We start from the raw sequence: 12,704 nt of genomic DNA, 5'->3' as shown, positions 1-12,704 counted from the left end.
GTTTGGCTGGAATAGAAATCAACCGTTACTTCGTACCACCCACAAAATGCACAAGATAAAAATCGTTTAACCAAACGCACTCTAAATCCTGTTAGGTCTTGAGATAATGTTGCTAACTTAAGATTGTGTATAACAATGAGGTATCCTGAGGTGGTACTTATTAACATCTTGCTGGCATCCGGACTAAGTCTTGTTCGCATCAGTCCATTTGTATGAAACACACGAGTATGCAGAATACTATTTTCGGTAAACGTATTTATGTCCCAAGTATATATGCTACCGTCGAATCCACTGGTAAGTAACAAGCTATCCTTGGGACTGTATTCTATATTCTTAACCCAATTTGAATGTCCATAAAGCGTTCTGATTCTCTGCTTCAAATTTCTAGCATCCCAAAGAGCAACCGTACTATCGTCCGAACAAGTTGCGAACATACGTTGATCTAAGAATCTATTGCAGAAGGAAATTAAAATTAGAACGTGAATAAAGTACCATTTATAGATCCTTTGTACACACCTTACACAATTCACACAATCGTCGTGAGCATCTTCTATCGTATGAATCAAGCTCCTTCTCAGAGGATCGAACATTAAAACGGTTTTCTTCTCGCATGCTGCCATCAGGAGCGAACTGCAAAACAATAAAATTACATGTGTCGCGAATATGTGCAACAGTGAAATTGAGTTGAAGAACGTGCAACTTGTAAAAACTAACCCGTCTGGAGAATATTCCAGGTTAAAGACTCCTCCGTGAGTAACAGGCGATAATGCATGATCCCAAGAAGTAACAGGCTGTATAGAAGAATATAGGGTCTTGTGGAAGTGATCGGCATGTCCCAGAGGGAAATTTATGCCCAATTCGCGTTGCCTTAACCATAGGCTCTTTGGTTGCCTGGTTGTTATTCTAGGCATTTCACCCAGGTGTAAATTTCACCAGCATTCAATCCAATATATTCAACAGTTTACGAACGATGTTTCACCACTTTATAAGACAGAGCCCAAGAGGGCGGAATTCGAAATTTACGAAACTTTGTCTAGCCCTTCCTTTTGTTATACGATACGAACTATGGCCGTTGATATAGCGTCCGGATTGTTCGATGAAAATTCACAATTCTTTCTTTGACGGACAGAACAGCATCGACGCCAATTCCCTACAATTTTACGGTTTTCCGAAAGACGATCGTTTAGTACTGGGAAAAGCTGAGGTTAAGCGCAGAGATGCCACTAGTGAGCGATATTACACGTGACTCCTGACAGACGCCTCCGCGTTTTTTCTCACTCGATGATCTTCGACAAGGCCGAGAGCAGTGTAAATAACAGACCAAAGTGTCACGACCGTGTAGAATGTCAGACTCCAACGGGATTTTAAAGGAACTTTAAACACCTGACACAACACAACTCAACGCCATCTTTACTTGACATACAACGTCGTACGTGTGGGAACGTTGTATGAGAGAACTCGGCGCGAGCCTCGAACCCACTACTCACGAGCAAATAGATTATTCTACACACAAGTAGATAATTGTTACAAACATACTAAACGAACCATGTTTCCGTTCTACCAGTAATTTACGAATTGCCTATTTTTGTACTTCGTTGTATAAAAATAGGAATTTCTTAGACGAACCTAAATGACTAAGAGTCTATTAAGTACTCGTTAATAGAAAACCGGTCTCTTATTGTGTAGAAACATGTCCATCAATAGTCGTAATTAAGACGTATGTGTCGTTAATATACACTCGTTATGGATACATTAGCTAACCATACATTAGCATTCTTTTCACATTGAAAGCGTGTCATCTTTTCTTCGGTAAAATCGAAAAAATTATAATCGTGGCATTATTCACTAACTCGGAAACTTTACCGTTGATTTTTGCATAATTTTTCCTGTCATTATGTCCTCTCGATATACGAAAAGAACATAATACCTTCGTTAACCACTAACAGAAAACTTCGAATAACCGTCCTCATGAAAAGAATGCCAGTGTGTGGTTAGCTATTGTAAATACTCCTTGTCACCCTTCTAATATATTTCTTTAACAAAATTACGTACAATAAATGTGCGCAGGATATGTTTACACGAAAACACGTATGCGTAATACATTTGTAATTAACCTATAATGAGATAATATCGTAACGATAAAAAATGTAATTATCTTACATTTGGATTTCATGCAAGATTTACTTATATCGATTATAAACATTTGAATCGACCGTTTCATTCTTCGTCTAAGCTAATTATTTCACTGTTGAAGTCAAGGCCACTGCTACGTAGATGCTTTTCCGTCCATTCGTCAAACCTTCGGGACAATTCTTCGGACATATAGTTTCTCCAATCACCAACCTTGCCTTTCCTTATAAACTTTTCGTCCGCCGATACATTCTTTTGCGATACAATCTGTTCCAAATTCACGGCAGGATTTGCTGCCATTTTTGAAAATTCCAAATGTTCGCCAAGCTCGGCAATTTGCTCGTCCATTACACTTTTTCCCAAGAATTTCGCCGTTCTCTTGATTGCATCCGTTTGATTCTGACAAAAATTATTGTTTTTAAAAAACACTTCCGCGAATGAAATTTTTCGCTCTTTCACTATAATTTCGTATAAACCTTTAACTTACTTTTTTCATTTGCTCGTAAGTTATGAACAGTACATTATCCTGGTCTCTCATTTCCCAAAAACCTAACACGTGATTCCAAAATGGACCCATTGGAGCTTAAATAAAAATAAAAGTGGAAACAAAAGAAACTAAAACGAATGCGAAATATTTTCGATGCGTACCACTGTCTTCGAGAAACAACTCGGCAAAGTCCTCGAAACTTCCCGTGATATTGTAGAACATTCTGCAGAAATGATAAAAACTGACACAAGTGTCCTTTGGATTCCTTGCAACGTAGATGATCTGAAACCAATCACAATGTGTAACAAACGTAACATATTGTAATCGTTACTCGTATGTTTTGAGTACTTTTGGTTTCTTTTGATGGATTTGCTGCGGCAACAATTCCAACGGGAGGTGAGATTTGATGTATCTGGTACGTGGCATTTTTACGACGTTCTCGACCGAATCACCCAGTTTGGCAAACCATTCTACATAATTTCCCGCGACCATCAAACACGAGGCTCTAAATCAGTAACGTTTCGAATCATTAAAGATTTTTTTTTAATACCTATTTAGAATCGTTAAATTCAAACTCACTCGAGCAACGGATTACGCACGACCAATAAGGTTCGCGCCTTTTCGTAATTGAAATTGTTCCCGATGCACCACACCATCTCCTGTGCCCAATGACTGCCTATGATTCAAAAAAGCAAGAAAAACATATTCGAGAATGGATAAAATCACAAAGCAATGGAACTCGGGTAAATTAACATAGACATAAATTCAAATTTACCGGTTCGCGGATACGACACCATCCACACGTCGTCCTCGTAAATCTCCATGTCCCGTATCTTCGTTCCATAAAAGACAAAATGGGGCGGCAATAAACAGTGACTCGGTTCCACCCTCAGGAAACTAGATTTCAATCCGAATATCTTATCCATTCTTGCACCCACATCGCCTTCGATAGTGGTTAAGGTGATCGGTTTTTTGTCCATTGTGAACAATTACGGTATGATTACGTTAAATAATTACACACTTGAAATCCAAAGATTTTCAGCGCGGGAAAAAATGCTGATGCGGGTACAGTCTGCGAAGAAATGAAGGTTCACGAGTTTAATAGTGGTTCCTTGTCCCCCCCCCCCCCCCCAACACACACCACAGCCCAACTTTTTTTTTTATCTCGGCAACTTTCAACCGAACGATGTGTTTATGCTGGTGATGTAAGCATTTATTTTGTTTCGTATAACATTATGTGATAAATTATAAAATAAATTTTTGTCTTTAAAATGTGGGTTAGGAAGAGGAAAAAATTTCGTATTTAATTTCTTTTGAATGTGTCGAACAATCGAATACGCGCCATTTAACGCTTAAGGCAAAAACGTCGATATAATTGTGCATTCTCTTTAAGGTATAAATCGCAATGTTGCTTTATGATACGCGACTCATAAATGCGCCACCAATCGCGATATAAATGTAAACCAGTTATTTGCAGATGTCGTACGAATTGTATCCCGATGATATTAACTTTCTCGTTCATACAAGATTTCACTTCCGGAGAAAGTTGATGCCTTTTAGTCAAGGAATGAGCCAACTCGATACTCGATACATGTATCGATACAAATCACACGTCGCGCTTGAATTTACTATATTTAGGTTTACTTCGAATATGCTGGTCATAACAACGGTAAATATACTTTTATATTCCATTGTAAAGACAATTGTTCAAATTTCATCCGCGCTTACGCCACACACATCACGTGACAACTTAAATTCTAATCTGTCAACTGCGATGCATTTTCATTCTTTTATTCGTTATCTAAAATTCATGCCGTCAGTAAGTTCGTTTTTTCGCTTGGTTACGATGTCTGTACGGTATCCACTTTGAAAGGTATATGTGATGCATAATCTCAAAAATGATAAGTCGTATACACAGAAGTAGTACAAACCGACATTTTTTTGAATCTCGTTTCTGTGACACTTTCTCATGGATACATTTGGAATGAGTGATGCTGTTGCTATGGAAATGTTTCATTTCACTATATACGTCATCACCATGTTATGAATATTAATGTTCAACTTTATTTAGGTACTTTATTTATACAAAGTATAAACTCTTTTTAAAGAAGGATGTCATAGTTTAGGAAATGGCTTGATTAACAATGAAAGGCAATATGGATACACTGTTTCAAATTCCTGTGAAGAAATGCAATTATGATGCACTTGGAGCCGTATATTCAAACTTTTACATATATGTTTAGGTAATAAAAGTTTGAACCTTGAAGAAAATTTGAAACGGTTAAATTTATTTTCATTGCACAGTTATAAAAAGTATAAAAAGTTACTAATTTTTCCTTTAACCAGGTGATAAAATTATTATCGGACTATAGAGCACATTTAGCTGTACTAAACATCATAGGGCATACTCCGATACAAGTGATATCTTTGAATAAATTGAACGAGGTAAACCTTGTAAATTATATACAGCCCAGGTTATTCAACACTTTGTCATTTTATAGAATCCTATTAAGAATCGTAAAAGAAAAATGTAAGTTTGTGTCTGTTTGTTACATTACTAATTGATATGGAAATAATAGTAAAGTATCCTACTTGAAAAGACCCTTTTAAGTAAAGATATTTTAATAAAATTTAAAAATTGTATTATAATACACTGTATAGAAAATTTTATGAGATATAAAGATAATGTAATGTGGCTATTAATATTAATTCTAAAGATGAAAAAAATATAAGTAAGAATGATATATTTATATTTGTTGAGAATATCTTTCAGTATTCGGTTTAATTGTAATATCTTAATACATAATCGTTTAAATAACGATACCTGTTACTATAAGTAACACATGTTTTATTTCAGTAAGACATTTACCAATTTACAAAAATCTTTTTTACCTTACAAAAACGAAATATTTGAAAAGTTTATTGTGCAACTGTAACTCATTAATAGAAAGAAGAAAAATTAAGACTATACACATCTAGGGTGTCTTCTTTAGACCCTTTAGAAGTGTGTGATTGATGAAGTTAAGAATACGTATTTAGTTCCACGTGTATCAATTACTGTTTGTGTTCGATCCGTTTCTCACGTGGGAATCAAATACTCTACGTTATCATCGCGATCGTACTCTTTTCTTTTCAGTCAGTTTATATTCACATAGCGAGGAGGAGTGATTAATCTCGGTAGCTTAAATCTAAATTTGTAACAAACGAAAAAACACAGCCGTTATTCCTACAAAGAGCGACAACTTTTGCGCGACAGCGGCGTTCTTCGAGTAAGCATCCACCACGTGTATTTTCCAGCCCATGTTTGCGTGAGTAAACGAATTGTAATAAACAATATCTGGCCACGTGGAGTTTGGTGTAACTTCCAAGATTCCACCTTCCCCTGTTAAAACAATTGGTAATGGTTAAACGCCTTGAAACAATTTGCAAATAAATTTTACATTACTTACCAGATTCGCACACATTCACTAGCGATCTGTTAAATTGTTTAAACGTTGAAAAGTCATCGTCCAGTCGTCTGTCTCGTCCATTATGTTTACTCAAGCAAAGCGGACCAACTGTAAATATTGCTCATTTTAACGATTATTTATCTTTAGCTCGAACGAATTACGAATCGACAGACTGTGTTTCGAACCTGCTGTTGGTCTCGGTTGACCTCGTCTAGTGAACTCAACACCAGCCAGTACTCTAACTTTACTCTGTGCCGCATCGCTGAGCCGATCGTATCCACCATGTGTTTCGTCGGTTATGATCAACGGATGATACAAATTAGAGCTATGAGGATTGTTACCACCGTGAACACGGAAGTTGTAAGTCAGTCCTCGACGAAGATACAATTCTGGCACAAGCTGGCCCTCGATGTACCATGCCAAACCCGTAGATGTTTGTCCTACAATATATATGTATGTATGTATGTATGTATGTATGTATGTATGTATGTATGTATGTATGTATGTATGTATGTATGTATGTATGTATGTATGTATGTATGTATGTATGTATGTATGTATGTATGTATGTATGTATGTATGTATGTATGTATGTATGTATGTATGTATGTATGTATGTATGTATGTATGTATGTATGTATGTATGTATGTGGGGGGGGGGGGGGGGTGCGTGTGTGTGTAAATCGTTATATTATTTATATCAACGGTCAATGTCGTCTATCGTTGTCGCTATACCTGTGATTCCTTGATAACCCTTTTTACCTCCAGATGGTCCGATCGTGGCCTTGAACGTCCGAATGCTTCTGTCGAATATTTCCGCCTTCTCCCAAGGTTCTCTGTCAAGGAAATGTCTTTCGCTAAATATCTACAGTTCGAATTATAAACAATGCCTACTGTTTACTCACACAAGTTCATGGTTGGTCTCCGTAAAGTCCATGCACGTGTTCTCTGGTTCTTGACGAACCAGTTCCACCTTTAAATCGCTCTTGGGATATAGGTCGTGAAAGGTCGGTTCTTTGTTCTTGTCCAATCTACCCAAAGCCCATACCACGTACACCGGTCGATCCGTGGGATACTCTTTGTCTCCTGGATCGGCTACGGATTTAAAATACTCGATGCAATTTGTTCTCCGGTTTGTTCCGGCGCGTTGACTTACACGAGGTGAGAGTACGTCTGTAGGTAATGACATTGATCCCGTCTTCTCTCACAGCCGTGTATAATTGATTATTGTCCAGACCACCGAACAACTCGTCCCTGCAGACTCCTCTATATTGACCTAGAACTTTGCCACACTTTTCGCGACACAAAGGATAAATTATTCCAGGTGTGAGCGTCCCACACAAACATTAGACTCGTCTGTGTTTACGTACCGGTGCTTTCGCGGTAATGTTATAATCTCCTGCGTAACCTCTGGTCCCGTCCATATACGCGACTACGACGTCTGCGCCTTCCATTTGGCTGGATGTCTCCGAACCGGACAAACCGAAGGACATGTACTCGTTTTCGTCTGAAGATCGTCGGACATCGTACGATTTACATACGTCGCGACATTGAAAAAGAAATGAAAATTGTACTTACCGACTTGACCGGCCAATTGGACGGTGATCTGAGGACCGAAGATCTCCCAGCTAACTTGGAACCGTTTATGGAGCTGAATACAATTCGGCAACATCTGCGTATGCTTGATCACCTGTACTTTGATCGATTGCTCAATAGTACTTTCGGTGCTGACAGTGTAAACGATATTAAGAGATTGAAACAATTTGTTACTTTTACGAGCGAGGGGGGCACGTTCAGGCCGTCCGGAACGATCACAGAACCGTAATTCGATTTACTCTTCACGTCGAACACGCTCAACCAATCGATTTTGAAAACCGTCATGTCTCCTGGCAGTTGAACGATTATATCGTCCCCGTTGTATGCTCGAATCGGATCCAAACTAGTGGTGCACAGAACGAAACTCGTTGCTCTTGTAAATTTTAACGAGATTCTATCCGAAAGGATAAAATTCAATTTGTATACTCACTAGCCATACTCATCGGGGACTTTTATTCCCTTGCTGGAAGGTTGCGGTCCCAGACCCACCCAGAAGTACGTATCCGTTCCCTGTCCGTCGTACGTAAACTCTGGTATCTTGATGGTCTTCGAGTCCAGGATCACTATGGACTCGGAGGACACACCGTGCGATCGTTTCGTTAATTGGGAGATCTTCTGGGGCGCTGGTGGGTCGAACTCCTCGGGAATATACACATCCCCGAACGTATTCTGAGCAAATCGATTTCAAGTTGAATTTTTCCCCGGGTTGGACAATTTTTTAACGCGCTAGTACCTGACTCCCCAGATCGTAAACAGCGAACCATTTGATCTCGGTTACTTTCTTGTTGTCCGGTAAAGTGAGGGTAAAGTCTTTATTGAAGTACCGATCGAGGATGTTCGTTCTGAAACAGAGAGTACACGAGTGTTTACGAAACGAGGCTTTTTTCGCGCAATTGTACCAAAAAACACTGACTTGCCCCACTCGTCCGGCACGATGAAACCTTGAGGACCCGGTCGATTCGACGCGCCAGCCCAGAAGAAGGTATCCGCTCCGTTGCCATCGTAACTGAAAGACGTCAGCAGCAACGTGTACTCGTCAACCACGTAGACGTCACCGGAAACTTGATGGTGGTACGCGTTCAGCTTTCCCAGGTACTTGCCCCTGTACTCCTCTCCGTCCTCTTCAGCGGTACCTGAAGTAGTCGAAACTTGTTTGTTGGTAAATACTCGTTACCGTTTTGTTGGAAACGCAAACAGTTCTTTGTTCGGTATCACGGTATCACAGGAGGAGGGGACGAATGGGGGGAGGAAGGGAAGGGAACAAGAGAAGAGAAATCTGCGAACGCGAGAACCAGATCACCGTTTCTGCATTCCGAATGCATTCTTTACGGCGCGGTTATTTTACAATTCCGTGCAAACGAGCAACCAAATAAATCATCGCGATTCGTCGAATATTTAGCCGCGAACTATGCGTATCACACGACGGTTTGGAAATTGCTGGAAATCAGCCACGATGGCTCCCGCCGCGCGGAGACTTTAACGCCGACTTTAATCAATGCGATTAATTGTGCTTTCGTTCGGAATGTCTCGAGAAACGTACCGCGATCGGGGAGCACCACGCATGCCAGAACTGTCACGAGGACACGCGTTATCCACCTCCTCGTAACATCTGCCATCGCTTCATCTTCCTCGTGTTGTCGAGAACGGCTCAGAAATCGCTTCCAAACGATCGTACGTCGTTCTCGTTGCTCGCGAGACACACGCGAGCCGAAAGTTCCGTTGACGAGAGACCAGGATAAAGCCTCGGGAAGGCTGGTAAAGACACAAACGACGCTGCAATGGACGGCGGTTCCGACTTGTCCCGAGCACCTCTCTGCGTGCCTCTAGAAAGTAGACTTTGGCCGTCGGAACGGTTAGTACACCGCTCTCCGGCCACCTTGGCACGTGTTACCGCCTCGAAGAGAAAGTGTGCGTGTTCCGAAGGAGGTGGCTCGATCCGATTCAATGTCCACGCACGGTGTCACTGGACTTTCGTCCTTCCGGTGGTCGCTGGCACGGAATGCTGGCTAAAGAAAATAGAGAAGTCGACGAGCGACTAGGATGGAAAATAGAGAAGTGACTAACCGTTCACGGGATGCCTCGTTTGTTTCCGTGTATCGCATTTCCGTTCGATCACCGAGGAGAAGAAATCAATTTCGAAATCGCGACGCGATATTTTTCAATAACGATTACGATCCGCTTCGATGACTCTTTTATAAATCATTACGAGTCGCGTGTTACGCCCACACGGAAGGTACGCAATGTTTGATCGATTCAGAACCGGCGCAGACCACTGTGCACAATCTCTGGCACTCGAAGCGTTCGTATTTTCTTGACATCGATGTCGAGGATGATACTCGATTGTCAACGAAACGGTGAGACCGGTACGCGTGTTCCTAATTACGCATTATCGGTAAATTGTTGTTGCTAGATTCGATCGAGGAACAATTCCTGTGGCTCCTCAGATTCGCCAGCTTCAAAAAGATCAGAGACTTCCTCGCGAAGAAGTGAGTGAGCATTCACGTAGAAGCGTTTCATTCTTTCTAACATTCGTCGTTACGATTCTAGCCAGTCGATGGATTTGAATTATCTCACGGTGGATTTGAAAACCCCCGTTACGGCCGCCATCGATCGCGGGGACCCGCAAATTTTGTCACTCTTATTGGACAAAAGTACAAAGACTCTGGACGATGGTATCGCGCAGCCCTGCGGAAGAACCGCTCTCATGTACGCCTCTTTCTTCTCGAGGAACACGGAGATATTGCAGACGCTGTTGAGAAAGGGAGCCGCGGATCTTCGACAAACGGACGCGTGAGTAAAAGAATTCGAACGAACGATTTTTAATTTTTAAGAAAGATCAATCCGCAGCAGAGGCTGGACTTGTCTTCGATACGCGATCGTTGGAGAACGATTGCAAAACGTGAAGTTTCTGTTGGACTCTGGCGCTTTCGTAAATCGACGAGACTTTCAAGGACGAACGCCGCTCGCGACATCCGGTAAGATAGGGGGGAGGGGGGGAGACGAGACAGAGAGAATTCTCGCGCTTACCCAGAACTCGTGTTTCCAGTATACCTTTCGAATCCGGACATCCTGTCGCTTCTGTTGCACCACGGAGCGGAAATCGACGCGCGCGATAACACGAATCTCACCGCTCTTCAGATAGCCATTCTCTCGAGAAAGAGGGACATGGCGATCGCTTTGATCGAAGCTGGAAGCGACACGGGCGTCGCGACGCCTTCGACGGGAGCTTCGATCGGCGAACTGTGCAGAACTTGCGTCCCGAATGTTTTACGATGCCTCGAACCAAAATCAAGGACATAATTCGATCGTAGAACTTTTATTTGTACAATTTTTGTCGATTCAGAAGAAAAGACCCTGGCTGGTAAATTTCTCCCTCGTGAGCTCGTCAAATCGCTCGATCACGTTCTCGGGCATCTCTGCCCGCCATTGATTCACTTTACCGCTTCTAATAAAATCGCCGTCGACGTTGATTAATTTCAGCTTCCTGTTCATCTCCACGGCGTCCTCGTAGTTCACCGCCGGATTGGACTTCATGTTGGCGAAACTGAGATGTTCCAACAGTGCGTTTACCCGCTCGTTGGACACGGTTTTGTTCAAGAAGGCCGCCGACTTCTGGATCACCGTGGACAGATTCTAGATTTTGCGAAAAGTTTTCTTTTCTTTTTTTTTTTTATACACTTTCTACGCAACGGTTACGATTCTTTCCGTACTTACGGACTTCATGTCTTCGTACTTGAAGAACAAAACGTTTCGTTCGGCCCTCCTGTTCCAGAAGTGAAGAACGTGCTCCCAGAACGGAGTGAAACACACTGGGGGAGAAGAAACGAGAGCGTTAAACGACATCCAGTTGGATGTTTCGTGTATTTATCGCAAGTACGTTTTTCACCCAGGAAGAGGCGACAAAATGTGTTAAAGTCGCCCCGATAGCCTTCCATCAATCTGCAATGATGATAGTACGAGACGCAGGTATCTTTCGGGTTCCTGGCAACGTAGACGATTCGCGGTTTTCTCTCGCCGGTTCGAATTTGACGCGGAAGCAAACGATAAGGCAAGTGAGTCTTGATGAATCGTGGACTTGGTCGACTGCTCGCGTAGTTTACGCTGTCCGAGACCAGCTGGTGCAGTTTTACCTCCGGATGTCGAGGCATGATCGTGGTGTAATCGAAAAGCACCGAATGCCTGGCCGAAAACGTGTACGGTAATTATGAGAAAAGCACGGGAATGAACCACCGTGTCGACTTACTCCAAGAATGGAAATCTTTCCGCTAAGAGAAGCTTCGCACCCTCGAAATCAAGGTCGTTCCCGATGCACCAGATCATTTCTTGGGTCCACGTTGTACCTGATCGCATAGTTGTATCATTCGTGTTACATTTGCAGCTATTTGAAACGAAGAATGGCGTACCGGTTTTAGGAAAACTGCAAACCCAGATGTCGTCGTCCCTCACTTCGAAATCCTCGATCGCGCGTGCAAACTTCTCGAATCTCTCCGGCAAGCAGACACCCTCCACGGTGACGTAACCTTTGCGAAATTCCGTGATGAATTTTTCTTTCAGAATACGATCCAAGTCGTCGTTTACGAACCAAGGGGCCATTCTTTCGATTTCTATTCGTAACGATCGTTGATCAGAGACGCGACAACCGATCGTTCAAAGACGAACGAACACCCTGACATTCGAGTCAAGTAAACTGTCGTTAACACCGCGAAAATCGCTCGAACGAGACACGTCCGCCTTTTCGAGGGAAAACCGACTGTCTCGAAATCCGTGGATATTCTTATATAGAGCAACTAGTAATTCGAGAGGTTTCTTTATTTCGGTGTTGACACACTCCACTGGAACAAGGTTGCTGCCGATCTTTCGCGACTTTTTCCTTTACGAACTGTTTCTTGTCCTCCAACGTGAACTACCGATAATTGAACGCTGAAAAAACTGCGCGAACATGAAATCTTGACGGTGAGAAAAGACCCCATTTTGCGAACAATTGATCGTTCTTGCACGGTTTCGATTTTGCAACCGAGGGCAACGAACGAGGGATAAAAAAT

General features: G+C 42.0%; 4 protein-coding genes and 1 long non-coding RNA gene across 6 annotated transcripts in view; 2 read left to right on the top strand and 3 right to left on the bottom strand.

Annotated features, from left to right (window-relative positions):
• The window catches only part of LOC143145458 (DDB1- and CUL4-associated factor 10 homolog), a 3,039-nt gene extending 1,557 nt beyond the window's left edge, over positions 1–1,482 (bottom strand). The window contains exons 1-4 of one of the 2 annotated variants that reach the window (XM_076308852.1): positions 715–1,482; positions 517–630; positions 81–450; positions 1–6 (exon numbers count right to left, since the gene is read on the bottom strand). The exon at positions 1–6 is cut by the window's left edge and continues 210 nt beyond it. In XM_076308852.1, coding sequence (XP_076164967.1) covers positions 1–6; positions 81–450; positions 517–630; positions 715–911 — 687 coding nt within the window. In that variant the 5' untranslated portion in view covers positions 912–1,482. The remainder of the gene's footprint in view (positions 7–80; positions 451–516; positions 631–714) is intronic. The other variant, XM_076308853.1, reaches the window with a different exon arrangement.
• A 535-nt stretch (positions 1,483–2,017) lies between these two features.
• Positions 2,018–12,565, bottom strand: St2 (Sulfotransferase 2). Its single transcript, XM_076310119.1, has 27 exons — positions 11,906–12,565; positions 11,540–11,841; positions 11,377–11,471; positions 11,022–11,295; positions 10,828–10,975; positions 10,690–10,740; positions 10,237–10,435; positions 9,891–10,037; positions 9,547–9,668; positions 9,338–9,485; positions 5,510–5,547; positions 5,442–5,447; positions 5,210–5,328; positions 5,102–5,122; positions 5,007–5,042; positions 4,432–4,617; positions 4,346–4,386; positions 4,228–4,271; positions 3,983–4,170; positions 3,798–3,881; positions 3,639–3,689; positions 3,393–3,596; positions 3,197–3,293; positions 2,966–3,122; positions 2,779–2,899; positions 2,618–2,712; positions 2,018–2,529 (listed from the first exon to the last, which is right to left on the bottom strand). The coding sequence occupies exons 1-27, from the start codon at positions 12,253–12,255 to the stop codon at positions 2,218–2,220; spliced, it is 3,636 nt and encodes a 1,211-aa protein (XP_076166234.1). The 5' UTR covers positions 12,256–12,565; the 3' UTR covers positions 2,018–2,217.
• Positions 3,860–5,152, top strand: LOC143145860 (uncharacterized). Its single transcript, XR_012991784.1, has 4 exons — positions 3,860–4,010; positions 4,095–4,286; positions 4,689–4,860; positions 4,964–5,152. It is a non-coding gene; the product is annotated as an uncharacterized LOC143145860 (long non-coding RNA).
• Positions 5,408–10,464, bottom strand: LOC143145859 (protein Skeletor, isoforms B/C-like). Its single transcript, XM_076309637.1, has 13 exons — positions 9,203–10,464; positions 8,576–8,795; positions 8,396–8,504; positions 8,093–8,331; positions 7,837–8,005; positions 7,645–7,756; positions 7,437–7,573; positions 7,223–7,358; positions 6,972–7,161; positions 6,802–6,902; positions 6,252–6,506; positions 6,067–6,174; positions 5,408–5,999 (listed from the first exon to the last, which is right to left on the bottom strand). Exons 1-13 carry the CDS (start codon positions 9,276–9,278, stop codon positions 5,806–5,808), a joined length of 2,046 nt encoding a protein of 681 aa, XP_076165752.1. The 5' UTR covers positions 9,279–10,464; the 3' UTR covers positions 5,408–5,805.
• LOC143145861 (phosphocholine transferase AnkX) lies at positions 9,605–11,172 on the top strand. The gene is made up of 5 exons (XM_076309638.1): positions 9,605–10,016; positions 10,073–10,148; positions 10,210–10,452; positions 10,510–10,637; positions 10,709–11,172. Exons 1-5 carry the CDS (start codon positions 9,983–9,985, stop codon positions 10,960–10,962), a joined length of 735 nt encoding a protein of 244 aa, XP_076165753.1. The 5' UTR covers positions 9,605–9,982; the 3' UTR covers positions 10,963–11,172.
• Positions 12,566–12,704: the final 139 nt, after the last annotated feature.

The sequence above is a fragment of the Ptiloglossa arizonensis genome, chromosome 4, assembly GCF_051014685.1.
Source record: "Ptiloglossa arizonensis isolate GNS036 chromosome 4, iyPtiAriz1_principal, whole genome shotgun sequence".
Lineage (NCBI taxonomy): Eukaryota > Metazoa > Arthropoda > Insecta > Hymenoptera > Colletidae > Ptiloglossa > Ptiloglossa arizonensis.
This window is presented reverse-complemented; position numbering and strand designations above follow the sequence as displayed.